Below are 21,784 nucleotides of genomic sequence, written 5' to 3'. Positions count from 1 at the left end.
GAAAAAAATATTGCAATGTAAATGAGAAACATTACTTTTGGGTAATATATATATATGAAGATGGGAAAGACAATGATGTTGTCTTCATCCCTTAAACTCCCACCCCTTGTTATAACAATATCTCTATGAATTGCCAAAGGTTGCTATTCTGTTCTAAATTATTATTTTTATTTCTTCTTTTTTAATCATATTTCCCAAAAGCAAAGACTTCCTGAGAGAAGGTGGAAAGGACTTATCCTCTCAGTCTATAGTTTATGGGGGGAAAAGCTTTACCTTTCATAATGCCATTCTTGTTAGTAAAAGTGCTTTCTCCATTACACTTTGTTTTCCAGCACCTTCTTTCTTTCCAGATCCCATATCAAAGAGATTAGAGTAGGAATTAGTTCTGAACACTTCAAACCATCTTTCTTCCTAAAGCAAGGACACAACTAAACACACAGTTTTAGTTGTTTCAAAGGTGTTTATCTTTAGTTCTCATATACACAGAAGCCAGAGAAAAGAGATGTGATACCCTTTTACAGAGTTCTAGTGGTCAAGAAGCCAATTTAATTACAGGAGGTTCAGAATATAACGTTTTTAAGGCTTTTCTGCATGGCATTTAAAATCAAACTGTAATTTTGCAGTAGTCTGAGTGAGAGGACAATATTTTCATTTATGGAGATCTACCAAGTTATACCTCCTGCAAAGAACAGACGACCTTTCTTGGAGTTTTTGTGTTGTAATTTTCTTTTTAACACCAGATCTGAGGGTGGGAGATAATTTAACATATTCAACATGTGAACAGATCAGCAGTGTTACATTATGTATTTTCTCACTTTTCTAGGAAAATTCTTGGAGTGATTGCCTCAGTGGCCACAATTTGTACAGTGCAGAAATGCTTCTAATTGTTTATACTTTTCAAAGAAATTGTTGCTCTAGAGAAGGTTATTTCATATCTCTGAGCTAGCTATTGTAACTAGACTGCCTGTATAACTCATATCTTTGTGTAAACTAATGTAACCTTTCACACTCATGTCAAGCAGACCATATGTGTAAGTTACAAACCTCAAGATTTATAGGTCAGACAAAAACAAACAAGAGGAGAGCAAGAGTTTAGGCTTCGTCAGACATATTTTCTCTCCTTTGGTCCTGCAGTCTACATGCTATCTTAGGTATTAGTCATATTATTTCACAGGTTTCTGGTCCACAACTGCTGCAGGAAAATTAAGATTTAGAGCAGAACTACAAAATTTGTCTCAGTTGTGAAGATATATATATACAAAGAACTCCTAATTTATCTTGGACCAACGATAAGAAACTGCCATTTCAAAATGGGTGGCTTGTTCAGGTCTACACATTGAGAAATCAGCAATATGTATCAAGTTAGTTGCTATACTTAGTTTAACAATATGTATTCAAGAAATCATATAGGTGGCTGGCTGAAATTTTCCAGTCTTTTTAAAATGTGTTTCTATTTATATTTGTTTTTTATTACAACTTTTACAAGCGTTGACACAGTCAAAGCTCAGTAAAATCTACTGGAAACATGTGATTAAATAACTTTTGAGAAATACCTGTGTGGTGAAATTTCATTCAGATCCTTCCCCAAATCATGAAAAACAGCTGTTTTCTTGTGCAGACACTGTTCATTTTTTAGACACTGATAGCACTTAACTTTCATGTATGAAAATATTAAAGATGGCTCTGGAAGTAACACATTGATTAAAATAAAAGACAGAAAGAAGAAATGAGTAAATGCTGTTCCTTAAAAGTGGGATTTTACATAAATTGTATGCGATCTAGCTAAAAAACTTAATTTACAGTAGTGATAGTAGTCCAAGTTCTCTTCAAAATACTTCTTTCACCTACTGATCTTCCATTCTGATTTCTTACTCTGTGTCTCGTAAGTTTTCCTAATAATAAGAAGTGGAATAACTAATAAAAACATCTGTAATCAGCACATAATCAATTTTAGGGGAAAAAAATTTAGATGTTCCTGCTTTGCAAGATGGACAATAATAATAAAAGGCTATTGTAAGTTGTATCAAATATTGATGATTGATAGTTACATTATTCAGCCACATCTTACTCAGAATTTGAAATAATTCCTGTGATTATATTCTTCAATGGGAGAGGTGAAACACAGACAAAAACTGAGAAGTGCTTTCCTTACATTATACTTATCATTCCTTACTTAAATGAGATATGGAGGGTTTAGTGTTTTTCTATTAGAGCAGCTATACACTTTTGAAAATAAATAGAATACTTTTTAAAAGAAATATTTAATTAATTATGTATTTTCCATAAATAGTCTAAGAATATATAATGTATCAGGAGAATAACTAGCAGTACTAATGGAATGTACTGTATGTTGTATGCAAAGTATCTGAGGAACTGAGACTTGTGTGTTGAAAGACCAGTGACAGTTCATTATGAGCATGTTTTAGTTTGAAGATAATCAGTTCTGTCAAATAATTAATATTTTTTGACAAGACCAGTATCACATGTTGTAATTATCCAGGATAATAAGATAACATGGACTGGAAATAATCAATTTGAGCTGCCAATGCTGATCAGGTAAGCAAAATAATTTTTTAGAAAAGCAACTTTCTTCCATGGACTTCATCCACACATATAATTATCTTTACTTGCTTCTGTGAGCTGTTTTTCATTTTTCACAGCCAAGTTTTACTGGTGTGAATGTCTTTGAACAGTTATTTGGGAGCTCCCAGAGAAAATTTTGTTGAAGAAAAACAGTAGAAGTCAACAGGAAGGGAGCAATAACATTGGAAGTACTACAGCAAATTAAATGTAGGTTAACTAGATCAAATTAAAGAAAATACAGAATATTTAATGTTGAAAGTCAAATGCTTTAAAAGAAATGTTTTTAACTGATTTATATTTACAACATGAAGAAAAATCCTCTTCATATTTTCATATAACAAACTTGAAATGAATCTATTCGTATTCACTTGAAGAGATAACAGAAACATCAAAAAACTCTCCCTTCAATTTATACCCTTTCCTGCCCTAGTTAAGTCAATGAAAGATTTGTTGTGGTTTAAAGCAGAGTTATGCTAATAATGAATTCTTCTAATAAGCTCATCCTTTAGACCAGAGGTTAGATATTATGACAGTGAGAGCTATAGAAAAATCTTTACGGGGTAGAAAATTTGAGGGATAAATTATTCATTGCAAGGTATTTACTCTGTTTTTTACTGTGCTCCTACCAGATACCTTACAGCTCTATGACATGATGTAGGAGATTAAATGTAATCAATAGAATAAATTATTTAAATATGAGAGACATAGGAAGGTCTTTCTACATTCAAAGTTGTATTATCTGCATGATACAAGTGAGATAATATGAAGTATATATATGGGTTATAGTGATTTATTTTCTGCTGGTTTTCCTAAAAATTCTTTGTAGGCCTATATCTTTTGGCTTCAAGTTTAATTGCAATCCACTTTACAGTTAGGAAAAGTTACTGGAAGCATTTTCCTGTTTTGGTTTTGTTTTGTTTTATTTTGTTTTGTTTGTTTGTTTGTTTTCCCTGTCTTAGTTTGTTTGACATGTAGGAAGAAAGGACTGCATGCTCAGTTTTGTTACACTCATTCTTTTCTGGTCTTTCAAAATGCTGTACATCTAAAACCTGGAGTGCTGTGGAGTGTATAGATAGGTAAATATTCAGTTAGATATACATTTAATATCTGGTGTGTGTGTGTGTGGGGGGGGGGGGGGGACGGGTGTTATTTTTTTGTTTTGCCACTGTCTTTCGTACAGCCACAGTGTCATTCAGTCATTCAGTGAGACAATAAAGTCAGTTCCTAGAAAACAGATTATAAAATCATAGAATCATAGAATTACCCAGGTTGGAAAAGACCTCAAAGATCATCAAATCCAACCGCAGCCTAACCATAGTACCCTAACTCTAACAACCCTCTGCTAAATGATATCCGTGAGCACCACATCCAAACAGCTCTTAAACACATGAAGGGATGATGACTCAACTACCACTCTGAGGAGCCTATTCCAGTGCTTAACTATCCTTTCTGTAAAGAAGTGTTTCCTAACGTCCACCTAAACTTACCTTGGCACAACTTGAGGCCATTTCCCATCGTCCTGTCATTTATTACCAGTGAGAACAGACTTGCCCTGCTCTCACTGTAAGCACCCTTCAGATACTGGAAGAGGGCAATAAGGTCTCCCCTCGGCCTCCTTTTCCTCAGACTAAATAGCCTCAGCTTTCTCAGCCTCTCCTCATAGGGTTGATTTTCCAAGCCCTTCACTAACCTTAGAAACTTAGGGTTTCTCAGTAGTGTTCAGTATTTCTTTTAACATGTTGATGGAACTGTTTGGCACATTGTTATATTGTGTGGGGCATAGTGTAGGAACTATAGGAACTGCGATCTCTCAGTAACAATTACAACACAAAAGTAAGTTTCATTTAATTTCCACGTCACGGCACAGAACTCAGTAACAAATAAGTAGGTATTAAAATTATTTGTGCATTAAAAGATAAGCGCCTATTAAGTTTTTGGCATGAGAATTCCTGTAGACTTAACTAGGAAGTAAATGTCAAATGGTTTTTGAAGATAATCCAGGAAGAAATATGTGGACCCTGAAGCACCCACATTACAAAGACTATGAAGAGGGCCTAACAACACCCTCAGGAGACAAAGAGCACACATTCTAATTTTCAACAGCAGAGAATTAAATTAGGTTTTCCATTGTCCCTAACCATTGAACTATCAGCTTAAAGACAGGGATGGCACTGCAGCTGAAATTTGTTTCCTTAATAGAGACAAGAGAAAATTATTGAAATAGTCTCTACAGGCAAGAGGGGTCAATGAAGGTTGGCAAGTTTCAGCAGATTACAAGTATTAAATATGAGTCTTGAAAAGTTTCAGTGTCTTCTGAAGAATCTTAGACCATTTTTAAGTTTCAATGTCAGAAACTAAATTGCAGTTAAGCTCAAAATGCCTGCCTAACAGAACAGAGAAATAGGAGAAACAGTTCAGTGGATACTTTGGGATTTGTGTTTATGATATGGTAGATACCTTGGGGAATCTATGTGTGTAGTTTATGAGGGCTTTGTCCATTGTTGCATCACTGTGGTGGAAAAAAAAGGAGCTCAAGTAAGATCCAAGTACAAGACTTTTAAACAGCATTACTAGATTTGTATTCCAGTTCCATGGTATGGACAGGGAAAGAAAAGATATCACTAATCCACAAAAAAAAGTCCTAGATGTACACTTCCTATTAAACTCTGTAGTGCTGCAGCATTTATGTAGTGCTTTGCATGATTTCATTTTGTTCATGTAACAACTCACTGAGTTGGAATACCATTATTTCCAGTTTCTGAAGAAAGAGAAGAAGGTGGAGATGTTAAGTGACTTGCATAAGGTCTCTTATCAGGTCTGTACCAGAGCTAGGATTACAGTTCGGAAGCTCTTTACTTCTTCTTTAGTACTCAGCAACCTGGACCGTGACAGTCCACAAATCCAATTTTAAACTCTTAAAAATAATAGAGGGAACAGAATGGAGCAAAATAATTTTTCCCTGCATGAAAGTTATTTTGGAAAGTTTTGGAAGTTTGAGTGGGATGAAATTTTCCATCTCTGAATCACTTATACTCATTCAACAGGAAATGCAGATGAGAGGCTTCTTTAAAAGAAAAAACATGCTTGCTGAAAGAATATTGTTCCCTTAAGAATTACTTGAAAAGTAAATTTATATTGTCCAAACTAAGACTAATCTTACGTGTTCAAAATGACATCTTAATGAAAACAAAGGTTTGCAATGAGAATTCTATTGTAGGAGAAATATCTGACTATGCCACAGTTATCCTTCTTAGGTCTGTTTTTACATAGTAGTTTCAAATTCTAAAATGTTGAAATTGTTCTAATTAAAATGTCAGAAGATGCTGTACTTTCAGACTGTAAACATCCTTGAGAGTAGAGAGCATAGTGAATTCTATTAGGAAATCTAGAAATATAAAAATGATAGTAGGAGACTGTCTTACTTGCCAAGGCTCATTTAATCCTCAGAGTGATATGAAACTGAAGAGAAAGCAAAAACACACAGGAAGCAACACTGCTGAATGAGACCAAGAAATCCTGATGAACATGAGATGAGTCTGAAATGACATATGACAGTAAAAATAGCTGAGATTGTCTTTAGGCAGTCCATTGTATCATGAAGCTGCCAAGTGAATAATAATAATAATAATAATAATAATAATAATAATAATAATAATAATAATAATAATAATAATAATAATAATAATAATAATAATAATAATGATAATAATAATAATAATAATAATAAATAAAGACAGCAACTCCTGAACTTGCAATATTATTTACACAGATATTTTGATTATTTTTTTTCCCTTACCAGTGTGATTGTAGTTTGATTTTACAAAACAATAAACAGAGGAAGCCTCGTGTTTGATAGGAAATATACATAATAGGAAAAAGAAGCCCTTATCTGAGTCTATCAAATTTTTATGTCAAGGAAATATATTTCTGTGCATCATTGCATAGAGTTACTTTCTGTATTCAAAGGTCTGAGAGTAAGTGAATGGCAGGGAAAATTCTCATGGCTCTCTACTGGTAAATTTCATTTTTTGATCTTCATTTATATAGGAAAATGAACTATCACTATAAGCCAGAGTGAGGCAATGTGAATGTATAGCTTCTCTCTACGAGAAGGAGGTAGTGTTTGGAGACGGTGCTCCTCCTAAGATGTACAAACCTTTCAAATGTTTAAACAACCTGACAAAAAATAATGTATATACAAAAATGTTTTGTGGTAGTTTTTTATATACAGTAATTAATAGATAGTTGCTTTATTAGCTACAAACAATAAAAATAAAAGGAAAAAAAAAAGGGGGGGGGGGGAAAGGAAAAATAGATACATTTTCTTTTTTTCCCCAGAGGCAGATTATTTGTCTTTTTTAGAAGAGTGGTAACGAGATGAATCATAGAACCATAGAATCAACTAAGCTATAAAAGACCTTAAAGATCATCAAGTTCAACCATAACCTAAACACGCTACCCTAACTCTAACAGCCCTCCAATAAATCATGTCCCTGCGCACCACATCCAAATGTTTTTTAAACATATGCAGGGATGGTGACTCAACCACCTCCCTGGGGAGCCTATTTATTTCAGTGCTTAAGAACCCTTTCTCTAAAGAAATGTTTCCTGACATTCAACCTAAACTTATTCTGGTGCAACTGGAAGCCACTTCCCCTCATGCTGTCACCTGTAACCAGTGAGAAGAGACCAACTCAGCACTCGCTGTAAGCAATTTCAGATATTGGAAGAGAGCAGTAAGATCTCCCCTCAGCCTCCTTTTCCCCAGTCTAAACAGCCCTAGTTCCTTCAGTCTCTCCTCATATGGCATATTATCCAAGCCATTCACAAGCCTTCTTTGGACCTCCTCCTGCACCCCAATGTCCTTTCTGTGCTGAGGTGCCCAAAACTGAACACAGTACTTGAGGTGAGACCTCACCAATACCGACTACAGGCGCAGGATAACTTCCCTAGTCCTGCTAACTACACCAATCCAGATACAAACCAGGATGCCACTGGCCTTCTTAGCCACCTGGGCACACTGCTGGCTCATATTCAGCCGACTATCCATGAGTACTCCAAGGTCACTTTCCATCAGGCAGCTTTCCAGCCATTTCTCCCCAAGCCTATAGGGTTGCCTGGGGTTGTATTGACCAAAATGCAGAACCTGACATTTGGCTCTGTTGAAACTCATACAATTTGTCTTGGCCCATCAATTCAGTCTATCTAGGTCCCTCTATAGTGCCCTTCTCCCTTGAGGCAGATCAACACTCCCTCCCAACTTGGTGTCATCTGCAAATGTACTGAGGGTGCACTCAATCCCCTCATCAAGATCATTAATAATGTTGTTAAATAGAAGCAGACCCAGTACAGAGCCCTGGGGGACACTGCTCATGACCAGCTGCCAACTGGATTTAACTCCATTGACCACAGTGTGATCACATGATGAAGTATGATCTGTCATTTTATTTTTCAGTCTTTCATTTTCTACAGGAAGTTGGATATTGAGTATTGATACATTTTGTCATTTATATGGCTGCAGATGTGTGAGCTCAAAGGGTGCATTGTCAGTGCAATAAAAATGATGTGTCAGCCCATTCTTAAAATAATTGAAAGGAAAACTTAAAGATAAACCATACACAAATAAATAAATTATATACTTATATATATAGGATATCTTGGTTGGGGAGAGGGGAAGCTGATCCTTTGACTTTAGTGAGGACTGGGAGAGTACAGAATATTTTGCTGTGGATTTAAGTAGCCATCTTATGAATAATTTTTTCTTAATGTTTGTGACCTAGATATAGTAATTTCTTTAAAAATGAATTTTAAGTATAAATCAAAAAGCAATTTCCAAGAGAATATACATTTCATTTGGTAACTTTTTTTTTTCTGTCCCCATGATATACCAATACCTCCCCATGATATAGCCAATATTCTTACTTTAAATAGGGGCATAATATTTTATAGAGGTTTGTCAATGGCTAATTTACCTGAGATAAAACAATTTTTAATGACTGCTTATTACTAAAATTAAGATTAATATTGAATTTACTCCATAAAATATCAATACCAATGCAAGATAAATCCGTGCTGCAAGACACTTCAGCCGGAAATGAGCACTTCCAATATTTAAACATCTTAAATTTGTCTGCAACAGTGCAAAAGTGTTAAAGTTGTCACTGCTGATAAAAAGCAATTTGAAAGGAGACAAAATGTATTGTGGCTTTTTTTTTTTTTCTTAATAAACATTTTAGTATTTATTGATTCTTAAACATTTAAGATTTGAAGTTCAACTGTTTAAGCAAGGATTAACTATGTATAAAAATAGAGATAAATTCCTTGGAACCACTCGAGAGTACCCTGTGAATTTTAGGTCAGAGACTGCCTACTGCCATAGTGCTGCACTTCATATTTAAGACTGATATCATAGTGTTTATCCTTTACCAGAACGTCCTTCTTCAGATGAAATCCTAAACATCCTAGCAATTAATCTTCCAGGCTGCAATTTTTACTGTGAATACCTTGTCAAGACAACTGTCACTAGACAACCATAAAAAAAGGCATAAGTCTTTTCCTCTCTATCTTGGAAGGATTTGTGTTTAGCAGATGTATACTCTGCATTTTACTGTGTAAACTTTACTGTTGAAATTGGTGATGATTAAGATCTGGCATTTAATGTTGCTTAGAATAAATTGCCAATGACAAAAGTTTTATAGTTAAGAATAGTTCTCCATATAATTAGTCATCATTTCAGCTTTCTAGGTCATCACAGAGATCTAATTCAGAGTAGAAATTATTTTCCAACACAGATGAATAATCTCAAAGTAAATTTGTGTTTGCTAATGTTTCATTTTTGTAAGCATAGTAAGTACACAAAACCATAGTATCAAAACTCTGTATGTGTAATCTAACATCGGCAGATGGTGGTGTGGCAGCAGAGGTTGAATCATATAGAGCCAACAAGAAAAGACCTCTAAGATCACCCAGTCCAACCATCAATTTTCCCTACAATATTCAATTAAATTTCATTGTTGTGCAACACATGGCAGCAGAGGGGCAATCTGTCAAACATGGAAGTGCATATGAAGCAAAGGTGCACCACTGAGTTTCTTCTTGAAGAAAAAATGGCACCCATTGTCATTCATTAATGCTTGCCTAAACATCTATGGGAGACAAAACAGCGGATATGAGCAGTGAGGCAGTGGGTGATGCGTCTGAACCCTTCTTTGTTTTTTGGCTCAAAGCTTGCTTCCTGAGGTGTTTCTTGTGATAAGACTATGACTTATCTAGATGAAAGGTGGGTGATGCTGTGTGGTGGATGATGTGTGGACAATTTTACATTTGAAAACATTTCTTTGGAGCTGTTTGCCTTCAGAAAAGAGTGGTCAGGACTGTTTGCTGACAGAAGATCTGGCCTGTGACCAAATAACTTCAGCTTGCTATGAGAGATTGGGGGATAATATCATTGTACTCTGTGAAGGCAAGATACAAGTTTGCGCCTCCATGTTCCCTCTTATCTGCTGGCAAGGCCCAGAAGATGGGAGCAAAAGGAGCTCCTGATGAGATCCAAAAGCCAGAAGCTGGAACTCCAAAGAGAGCTGGCTCAACCACTTTGGACTTATAAATAAGTCTGTACTGCCATTGGAAAGATAGTCACAGTCATCATCATCATTAAGAGAATAACAACGCCTGATGACCCACCCCTATTGAAGATCAATGACTGAACTACGAACCACGCTCAACCCAAGGTGGTCACTATCTCCCTCTTGCTTTCTACAAAGTTCCCTTGCTTCTATTTCCCACCTTTTCTATTGCCCATCTTCCCTTCCCCATCTCTCTAAATGACTAGGATTTGTAATAAACTGGTTGGGCTAACATTTGACCCACAGTGTCTTCATCTCATAATTGAGTATACATATATAAAATGAACCATCTCTCCCTCCTATACATTGGACTAAGACACAATGCCTTTCAGAACTGGAAGCAGCAACATGAAAGACAAGCAGTCTTCTGAATAGACATATGCAGTGTCACACCACAAAATGAGGAGTGTCTTCAAAATATACAGCTTTGTCGGAAGCTATGTAACCAATACAAGGCTGAATGTTACAGTTTACTGGATTACATCATTACTTGATAATGAGATGTGGGGTCGCTGGTATGAGTAGGAGTTAATACAGAAGTCCGTGGTGTGGAGACATCTGAATTCTGCCTAAATGAAAAGGTTCTAGACACAGTAACTAAAGTGATGTGCACTGTCTTTTAGGTGAAAAGAGGGGTAATTAATATGTTTTTCCTGGAATGAACCATCAACTCTGACTGCTATATTGTGACACTGACTCAGCTGAAAGCTCCAACTTCCAGCTTTGTCATGCTGGTATTTTTCAGAAATTCATACAAAAATGTTGGAAATGTGAAGGAAGCTGCTGTGACTTAAAATCAATCCTTTTCTTCAGCACTTTGTGACACCCATTTGGACTTTCCTAATTTGTGTACTGTGCAATAAGGATCTCATTTTAGTCATTTACATTCCTGCGAAAGAACAAAAACAAAAACAAACAACAAATATTTAAAGCAGGTTTACAAACTTAACTTTCTGAACCTGCAATCATAATTAATAATGGAAACAATGTAGTTTATAACTTCTTTGTTCAAGTATGCCAGGACTTACACTAGCTAGATCTGAGTGGAATAATTAAATCAGCTACATCATGTAATGAAGTGTATTTCGTGCTATGTATTATCTATAAAGCATTCCTTAAGAGATATATTTTGTATTATAGAAGATATTTATTACCAAAAAGAATCACCACATTGATAACAAGTTAACAAGATGCCTTTAAAAAGCCTTCAACAAGCCTGCAAAGAAATCAGATGATTTCAGATATGTTTTTTCCTTGCCATTTCATTTACTTCTAGGGTTGTATGACTTTTTGTGATATTACTGATAACACAGAGATTATATATATAATTCAGTATTCACAGATGCATAATGTGAGGTGTAAAACTTGCCGTTGCATTAAGATCACATGTATCTTTGATTTTGATAAAATATTCACAGTAGTATTGTATGTAGACACACAATGCAATCAGATCTAAATTATTCACATGTTAATATTATTCTCACCCATAGCATTACCCTTTGAATTTTTGCAGCACATTTGCACATTTCCATATAAGAGAACCCACCAGAAAACTACCTTTCTTTGTGTTAAATAAAAGTAAAAAAAAAATAAAAAATAAAAAAAAAATGCTATGAATTTGCATTGCAAAGAAAAATTACTAAAGGAGCATTCAACATACTGTTCAAATTCAATTTAAATTAGTAGGCAAAATAAAATGAGAATTTTTAGGAAATGAAAATGAATAGTTTAGTAAGTTCTATTTAAAATGTTGAAACAATAGAGGAACTACAGAGTTTAGTTCTCTGGTGTTTTGAAAACAGTTGTGATGGCAATAATTAAAGAGATTCTTTGTTTATAATTTCCATGCAGTTTTGGAAAGGCAGATGATTTTCTTTAGATTTTTTTTCCCTTTTCATTTGTATCATCATTGTATTAGTTGTGCCCAGAAGTCTCAGCTGAGATCATGACATCTTTGTATTAGGAGCTTTATAAAAATACATGTAAAGAGCTCTTTTAGACAAAAATTCAAGTCTGAATTCTGAAAAGTGGCAAGAAAAGTATAAAACAGTGATTCACTGAGTGTCATATAGCATGTTAGTGGAAGAAAACGAACTACAAGCCAAGCTTTTGAGACCAAAAGCCAGACATTTTCTCTGTGACTTTATAAATGTGCACAGAGAACAATAACACAGTTATGAGTAATATAATGATAACACCTTTATTTGCCAGGTCTGCATAAACACACGCAGTGCTACCCATGAGAGATTTTCCCAAAAGACTTGGCTTGTGCATAACACACTGGTGTATTTTTTTGCAATGTCAGGGTATAGCTGGTGAAAAAGGAATCCCTCATACTTGACTGCTGCAGTTTTTATCTTTGAATGCTGAACATTCATGGAGACCAAAATAGTGGATGTGAGCACGGTGAAACAGTGGGTGATATGTTTAGTCATGTCAACAGTGGCTACCACCTCTGTGACTTCTACAAGCATGGCATGCAGGCTCTTGTTCATCAGTGGTGAAAATGCATAGCTAGTGGTATAATATATATATATATATATGTATATTCAATAAAGTTCAGGCATTTTTTGTCAAGGTAGTTTTCCTGGTTTTCTATGTTTAAGTCTGTGCATGTACGCAGTATATCTTGTATTTCCAGAATGTATTTCAAATTGTTAAATTTACAAGAAAACTTATTTTGGTTATACAGTGATTTCTCTGAAAGTTCTAATATAAAGTAAAATATTATATTAAGAGTTTACGGAAGTAAATGGTATTTGACTTTTATAGCCTCAGTTGCATGTTCTCTTTTCAAAAAGCATTTTCTAGAACTCTGGAGAATTGCCCACATATCTCCATAGTGTGTTCTTACACAAAAGAGTGGGGTTTAAATCATGTGTTTTGGAGACAATCAAAGTACAGATAGCTATGACTACAGATGCTTTGTTCACTAGAAATTGTGTGGAGTTCAGTAACAATGGCTTCTTTTTGATTCAGTCTGGCTTAACGTTTGGTAGTTATTGATTTTAAATGTGAAATTTCTTCAAGTTAATGTCAAGCTCTGGGTGTCCAGAATAGAGTTTATTATTCGTTTTCATCTTGTGAAAAGAACTGAGCTTTAACTGTGAGAAGTATTTAACTGGTCTCTCTTCTTGCCTGAACTGTTACTGTGATATAATCAAAAGTAAGAACAATTTAAAAAATAGTAACATAAATCTTAGCTGTAAGAGATGGACTATATTTGTCTGCTGTTTGAATGGCCTCCTTCTTAAAAAATAAGTTTTCACTCTTACAAGGTGTGCATTTTTTGACATGTCTGTTATCAGTTATAACTGAAGAAAACCTAGCATGGGGTAATTTCTTTCATTTCACTTCTAAGTAAATTGATTTAAATGGAAGGACCAACTGGCAGGTGGAATTTACATACATGCCAACAAAATCAAATGCACTTCAAAAGACGGGGGCTAGATGAGCACAAAAAGTGTTCTTTCTTATTTAGAAAACATTTCCCCAAGAATACTGTAGCTTTTTCCATTAGAGAAATGGTAGGACCCGCATGGTTTTGTTACGTCAGAAAGAAAAGTAAAACAGTAACCAAAATTATTCATGTAATTAAGGCAATTTGTTCTCTCTTTTTTTTTTTTTTTTTTTTTTTTTTTAATTTTAGACATGTAAACCAGTTGTGCTTACCCTGTCTTTCTCTCTCTCTTTTTTTTTTTTTTTTTTTTTTCCCCTCACTGTATTAATAGGGAAAATTGTTCCAATGGAAACTTATTGATTGCAATAAAGAATTATATGTTACTGGTCCTACTCTCCTCATGATAGACAATGATATTTAACTGGTGAGAAATGTGCTCTGGCTAACACTTACCAAACAAAAGCAGAGAACAAAAGCAGAGTAGCCATTCATTGTTTGAGTTTGCTCTGCATGTGGCCTTGGATATTCATTTCTTTGATATAAGATAATGACTCATTCTCTTGCTTTGTCATTTCTAGATGACTAGGTACTTAAAAAGTCAATATTGAATTTCCAAGCACAAATCCACATATGATTACTGCAGAGCTCCACTATCAGAGCATTATGTTAAGAAATATATTGCTGTATATTATATATATAAAATGAGAAGCTATAATTTGGTTTATTATCAAGATTTTAATATGTATTACTTAGGTTTTGTTGATAATCATTTTTTAGAATATACAACTCTTCCGAGTCTAGATAAAACTTAAGTAAAAAATGAAAAAGTGAATTATTGCTGGAAAAATCAACAGACCAGGAGTAACTGCATATTATAAAACATAATTCTCTTTGTTCTTTCTTTAAGGGTTACAGCCAAGTGATCCAGCCATGACCGGCAAAACACAGACCAGCAATGTCACCAATAAGAATGACCCAAAGTCCATCAACTCTAGAGTCTTCATTGGCAATCTGAACACAGCCATTGTCAAAAAAGGTGACATAGAAGCAATCTTTGCAAAGTATGGGAAAATAGTTGGCTGCTCTGTACACAAAGGTTATGCATTTGTACAGTACATGAGTGAGAGACATGCCAGGGCAGCAGTGGCAGGAGAGAATGCCAGGATCATCGCAGGGCAGCCACTAGGTAAGTGCTTGCTCACGTCATTTAAATACTGTTTTCTCTTTCCTTTCTGCATCATCTGCTGCTGTTGCCTTGGAGATTAGTGAGTTTGTTTTACCGTTGTTCCCTATAAGTGTATTTTTAGTATGTTGGGTTTGGCAGAATTTTAGATGTACTGTGCACTGCCTAGATACTTAGTTTTGTTTTGGCTGTTGATAATTCTCTATGTGAACTCACTGCAGTGAACATGACTAATCAGGTGAAGAATTTATAAGTGTTTTCTCTTAATCTCTGTTAGTAAATTAAATGTGATATGGTTAGAATTGACTAATAGGTGTGGCTGTTTTGCCTTTAATGAATCTAAAATAACATCTAGCCCAGTGTTGTGCAAGATTTTAGATAGAAGCAAAAGAATGAGTTTTGTTAGGCCTTGAAATTGTACCAAATCAAACTGTAATTATTCATTTAGATATTTTTACTACAGAAATCTCAGGTTGAAGTTATTCCCACATGATGTTGTAGATACTGCTCGTTTGAATTCCAAACTATATATATATATACATATAAAGATGTAGCACGTTATTTTCTAGAACTTTATCTTGAATATTTGTGTATTTCTGTCTTTTTGTTTGGTTTAGCCCAACAGGTGGCTCAGCATCACACAGTCATTTGCTCACTCTCCTCTTTCCCAGTGAAAGCGGCAGAGAATCAGGGGAAAAAACATGTAGAACTTAAGGCTTGATCAAACTATTTATTAAGATAGAGAAAGTGGAAAGGAGAATAGTTACGACTATATATATAAATTTTTATGAATGTGTTTAACAAGTGATGCAGAAGCAATTGCTTACCACCTCCCAACTAATGCCCACCTTGTCTCCTGAGCAGCAGAAGACAGAAGGATGAACTCCCACCCAGCTCAGAACTCCTACTGCTTGATGTCATATGGCATTGAATATCCCCTTGGCCAATTTAAGTTAGTTGTCCTAATTCTGTTTGCTCGCAGCTTCTTGGACCTTTTAATGCAAATGGCTTTGGCTCTGTACAGCATTACTTAGCAGCAACTAAAAACACCAGTGTTTTTCTTCTAGAACCAAAAACCTAATGTCATAACAGAATCTCTGAAGTAAACAATTCCATCCCAGCTGAAACTATGACATTGTATAAAACCGTTATCTTTGAAAACTATTTGCATTTAGATTTGGAGGCTGGCGATGATGCAATCAGCCGGAGTATAGTACTAATCTCATCTATCACATATATAGTAATTATGAATAATGTTACATACAGATGTATGTCACTAGACCTCTGAGATATATTACTTAAATCAAACCCATATATGTAATGGCTATGCCAGGAAAAGGTGATGTGAAGCTAGTACTTTGGCTGTAACAAAACATAAAGAATGGACGCGACCTATTCACTTTCAGGCTGTGGAAATTTTTATTTCTGATTATTTGTAGAAACTGAGTTGTTTGTGTTAGGTATGTTGTTATTTTGTCACAGTTGACAAACAGTAATTTTAAATTTTATAACTCCTGTGTTGTGGGTTTAAAGAAAAAAAAGTACATTAAATAATAATTAAAAAAAAAAAAAACTGCAAAAAAAAAATCCACCACAGATTAATGAAATCCAATTACATTTCAGGGGCAATTACTACTTTTTTAGGAAAAATTATACATATGAGTGAAATAAAAGAACTCAAGTGAGAAAATCAAGGCTGCAAAGTCAGTCTGTGAGATGGCATTATTAGAAGATGTTTCCTGGAGCCGTAGTCTCCGAGCAATAGGCCATGTAATGCCATCAGTGCATTATTTACAGCTCCTTGCACACTGGTCTGACCAGATTTTTTAAACTGTGTTTTCCTAAGGCAATAAATCTGTTATTACTATGACTACTGTTGTTAGTCTCTTTTAGTTTTTCTTGTGGAGTCTATAATATTTGTAGTGCTTTGTGGAAGAAGATGCCCTTGTATTCCTCAAAGACAGGTGGACTTAGTGTAAAGGAAAACAAGCGATTGTCAATTCCTTGGACTGCCCGAAGACTTTAATAATAATGGAAATTTTATCCAATACTAAGTTAAATACGTATATTATTAAAATGTTTTGTGATGGCATATTTCATTCTTCAGTTCCTGATGTATCAAGGAATGTAATGAGTAAGCCAGGTGAAATTTTATTTTTAACAGTTCCAGGCCTCACCTGGATATTATATTTTGTCTATCTGAGAAATATAGTTGTCACTGGTATTTTTGACGAAGGAAATTATTTTGTAAAAGTGATACTCCTTTTTAGACAAACTGCTTCTATGAGTTCTTTTTATTGGCAATACACATTAATAGTTGTCTCAAAATAGCGAGGAGCTGATAGATAAAATTTGCTTAGCATTATGAACAAGAAAAATAATTTACGTGAAAACTGTGCTTTTGAATGCAGGGAAGTAGCAGGTGGACACAAATGTGAAATCACTTGATTATTTTCAGATTGTATAATTTACAGATGAAAGACAGCTCTACATCCTGAGAGCCTTGCATTCTTTATTTTATAACAGTAGTCAAGATACGGTAAGGGGACAAGAAAAGAGTTTTATAGATGTATAGATGAACTTAATTAGCATATGTAGGTTTTGTTTTCCATTGAATTGAAGTCTATTACTGACATATTGAAGGCTGGATGGTAGTCATTTATCAAAAGCTGTTTGGGAAAAAATAAAAATAAAAATGGAAATTTGGAAAAGATTATTCCTTACTATATGCCTGATAGAAACTGTACTCAATACCCCACAGAAGAAAGAATATTTGGACTGTATTATGAATCTACATCAGTTATATTTTGTGCAAATTATCAATTAATGTTAGTTCCTATCTTCCATAAAGTCTTGCCATTCAAAACCATGATGTTATTTGCAGCAGCTTTAGCTACATTAGCCAGGAACTGTTTTTGTCAGTGTAATTGAAGTGAAAACTTGAACCTATAAATTCCCATAGCTATATACAGTGTTACACAATTCATTGGTAATGGTGCCTTTCCAATCCAGTTTTAGGCAAAGGAACTGCATGAATGTGCATTAGAGTCCTGTCTAAATACGTCTCGTAAGGTGGGATTCCAAAGTGTAGGCTTCATATAAGTCCTGCAAGTACATGACAAGGTGTTCTGTTTAAAAAATTCCTTACAAGTACAAATCTAAAGCATTGGCAGCATTTGCTAGCTTTTGTCTGGGTCATCATCACTTGTCTCCCCATACAACTCTCAATTTCCTACTGATATGCTTGGTAACCAGTGCTGTGTAATGGCTACTCCATGGATATTGCTTCAGGGAAGTGGAATTCATGAGCCTTGTGTTTCTTTCCAAGTTTTCTGATCCATGAAGTACAACATGCAATGAAAATAAGTGAGAAAGGGACCTTAAAGTACTTACCATGAAGTTCATGGACTTTCTTGATGTGATATTATGTCTTCAAGGGTATAGCACTTTTTCCTAACATACAGCAAGGCAAAGACAGGTCAGTATTAGGCACAGGAGTCTGTTTCACAATGATAGATTTGTGAATTCTTTCAACACTGGAGCCAAGAACGTGTTCAGATTAGTATAGAAACTGCAAATTATGTTTTCAGTTGTGGCAAAACAGACACAAAATCTGCTTTGCTGTAAACACCTCAAAAGATTTTATCTATTTAAACATATCTTTAAGTTATCTCTTTGCCACATGGGGCAGAGACAGTGTGAGCAGGAATTATTCTGAAGAAATATCATGTTTCTCCCACAACCACTACACATCTATGGTGAGAGGATGACTAGAGATCTGTTTGCTCCAAAGAAAAATCCTCCACCTGGGCAGAAATAATCACACACATCAGCACAGGTTAGGGTCTGACTTTCGGGGGAGAAGCTCTGCAGAGAAGGACCTGGATGTCCTGGTGGACGCCAGGTTGTCTGTGAGTCAGCAGTGTGCCCTCATGGCCAAGAATGCCAATGGCATCCTGGAGTGCATTAAAGAGTGTGGCCAGTAGGTCGAGGGAGGTGATCTACCTGCTTTACACTGCCCTGGTGAAGTCAGATCTGGAGTACTGTGTCCAGTTCTGGTCTCCACAGTTCAAGAAAGACAGAAAACTTCCACAGAGCCCAACAGAGGGCTACAACGATTACTAGGGATGTGGAGTATCTCCCTGATGAAGAAAAACTGAAAGACTTGAAGCTTTTCAGTCTGGAGAAAAGCAGACAGAGAATCTTATCAATGCTTAAAAAAACTAATGGACAGGAGTCAATTGGATGGGCCCAGGCTCTTTTTGGTGGTGCCCAGTGACAGAACAAGGGTCAATAAGTTGGCACAAACTGGAACACAGGAAGTTCTATCTGAACATGAAGAAAATCTTGTTTATTGTAAAGGTAAAAGACATTGGAACAAACTGTCCAGAGAGACTGGATATTCAAAAGCTTCTTGAACACTTTCCTGCGCAATCTACTCTAGGGAACCTTTGTTAGTAAGGGGTCTTCCAACACTTGTGATTCTGTAATTCTGTGATCATAATGTACATAGTGTATATATTGTGCATGATGTCTCTGATTAGTTTAAAGTTCATAGACTTATATTTCATAACTATAGGGCACATTTGTTTCCTTATTCACACACATTTTTTCACACTTTAACCCTAGAACAAGTTTTTTATTTGGATCAGAATAAGGACCAAGTCACCGTCACAGGCTTCATGAGAAAGCAAATTAAATGTTCCTTGGCTTGGTAGCATTTATCTCTCCTATTGCTTTTGCTAAGTCACTGTAGAGTACCATTTTCAAATGCTGAAAGAAAGGAAAAGCTTACTATGTCAAGAGTGCAAAAGACACTGTAGTTCTTCAGTTGATGCCCTTTTTAACTTATAAATTAGTTCCAATGTAACTTCAATCCTGTTTTGTTGCTGTAAGTATTATTCACGTATGTCTGCCTTCAGGTCTAAATTAGATGCAGTCTCCAAGTGAGCATATACTGACATATAGCCTCAGGTAAGATGGTGGTTTCAGATAATTATTTTGGGTGATATACTCTATTGCACATTCTTCTGAGAAGCACAGAAGTCCCGCAGGGGCTTTCTAAATGATGACTACCCAGTAGAAAATATCCAAGGAGGAGAGAAGGCAATAAAGAGAGCCTTTAGAGAGACTTGACATATACCTTTGTTGTAAATTGAATTGATGTGACAATAGGGCTATTTTTCCTTTTGTTTCCCTTGCTTCTACTCAAATCAGATCTCCCTTACTTTATAATTGTTATGTCTTGCAACACTGAAGGGCTTAACTAAGTATTTGTAGAACTAGTACTTTTCAGACTGAAACAACTCTTTATTTCAAACTGAAGTTCCAGACTACATTAATTATGTCATGATTGTGTGCAGGAAGAATAAATAAATACTTACTGCTTTAGTAAACTCATTTGTTAAACAATTAACTTTGGCTTGAAAACTGACATTTATTCAATTTCTTTTGTGACTAACCTTTCTTTAGATAGAAAATTCAAAACTGAATTAGCGATTGTTCAGTTCTAACTTTGTCATCCTTCAGTCAGTGTCATGCAATTACAATCCTAGAAGATTTTCATTTGTACAACTGTAACTCACAATATATGGAAACAATCCTGTTACTTACTTGTCTCCAGCTATCATAACAGCAGGCTAGAGTTGTGTGACTGTAGATTGTTTCCTCATCATCCAGCCCCAAGCATGAACAGACTGTTACAGAATTTCTGAAAAATTACTCTTCCACAACTTAGTTCATAGTTATATTTTACCAACTAGAATTGACTTTTTATTCTTAGTTTTAATCTCTTCCCATATTTGGGATAAGGGTGATACACAGCACACTTTGTTCTCACTGAACACTTAACAGTATGCCATAGTTTTATGATTTGTTATTGGTATTCCACGTCATGTATTGCACTGGGAGTTCCACGGATTGTTGATATTTCCTGATACCTTTCCCACAAGAAAAAGAACAGACTACAGATCCCAGAAGACTTCAATGTTCTGTTTCCATTTTCAGTTCAGAGGGAAAGATATGTGAGTCATGAGACAAAACCCATTTTCTGTTCTCTGAAGTGTGTGCTCCCTAGCCATCTCACCCTCAGCCTTAGAGTAAGGCCTTCAAGTTTTGGAAACTCTCTAATTTTATTTGATTTATTACCTTCTATTCCAATTATATAATTTTTGTTATCTTGTGTTCCACTATCATATTTAGTAAATTATTTTTCTCGTTTAGTTTGTTGCCACTGTTTTGTTTTGGGCCCTTCTTCCTACCTTTTCCCAGCTTCTCTTCCTTCCCTTCCAGATCAGGAGTCCATGGGTCCCTGCAGTCACAGGACCAGGTCAAACTGAGCCAGAACCATGACTCAGCTTAGTGTTACATCAGTAAAGTTCATCATGACCTCAGCCACAACTATGTTACAAGGTCTTAAACAGTCTTAAACTGAGACAGGGGAGGTTTAGGTTAGACTGTAGGTGGAAGTTTTTCACACAGAGATATTGACACACTGGAACAGGTTGCCCTAGGAGGTTGTTGATGCCCCATCCCTGGAAGCATTCAAGGCCAGGCTGGATGTGGCTCTGGGCAGCCTGGTCTGGCTGTTGGCAACTCTGCACATAGCAGGGAGGTTGAAACTAGATGATCATTGTGGTCCTTTTCAACCCAGGCCACTCTGTGATTCTATGGTTCTATGATACAGTGGTGTAATCCAATTGACTTAATGTTCTTGTACCCCAAAAGACCCTAGTTGTCTCTCTGCAGTTCTGTTAGATTGATTGATTGATTGACTGATTGATTTTTTTTTTGTTTGTTTGTTTGTTTGTTTTAATCAGTATTCTCATCCTTCCTATAGTAACACTGATGTGAACGATTTCAGGGTCTATCCATGCATATAAAGCAACTGATAAAGGAAAGAAGAGTTATTTTTAACAATCATCAATCAGCTGTTCAGGACAGCATTGCACAACTAATGTATGCTTTTTTCCAGAAGGGTAAAATGAATGTTTT

At 35.5% G+C, this 21,784-nt stretch overlaps 1 protein-coding gene and 1 long non-coding RNA gene across 16 annotated transcripts in view; one reads left to right on the top strand and one right to left on the bottom strand.

Annotated features, from left to right (window-relative positions):
- Window positions 1–21,784, top strand: part of RALYL (RALY RNA binding protein like) — a 360,553-nt gene that overhangs the window by 161,560 nt on the left and 177,209 nt on the right. For all 15 annotated transcript variants that reach the window (XM_032442788.2, XM_032442785.2, XM_085539420.1 and 12 more), the window contains one exon: window positions 14,516–14,794. In XM_032442788.2, the coding sequence (XP_032298679.1) occupies window positions 14,539–14,794 (256 nt within the window). In that variant the 5' untranslated portion in view covers window positions 14,516–14,538. The remainder of the gene's footprint in view (window positions 1–14,515; window positions 14,795–21,784) is intronic.
- On the bottom strand, window positions 15,350–21,039 carry LOC146761735 (uncharacterized). The gene is made up of 2 exons (XR_014943333.1): window positions 20,405–21,039; window positions 15,350–19,564 (listed from the first exon to the last, which is right to left on the bottom strand). It is a non-coding gene; the product is annotated as an uncharacterized LOC146761735 (long non-coding RNA).

Source organism: Coturnix japonica, chromosome 2 (genome assembly GCF_054131305.1).
Source record: "Coturnix japonica strain WE chromosome 2, WE-NBRP24, whole genome shotgun sequence".
NCBI lineage: Eukaryota > Metazoa > Chordata > Aves > Galliformes > Phasianidae > Coturnix > Coturnix japonica.
Note: the sequence above shows the minus strand (reverse complement) of the source record. Positions and strands in the feature narration are given on the sequence as shown.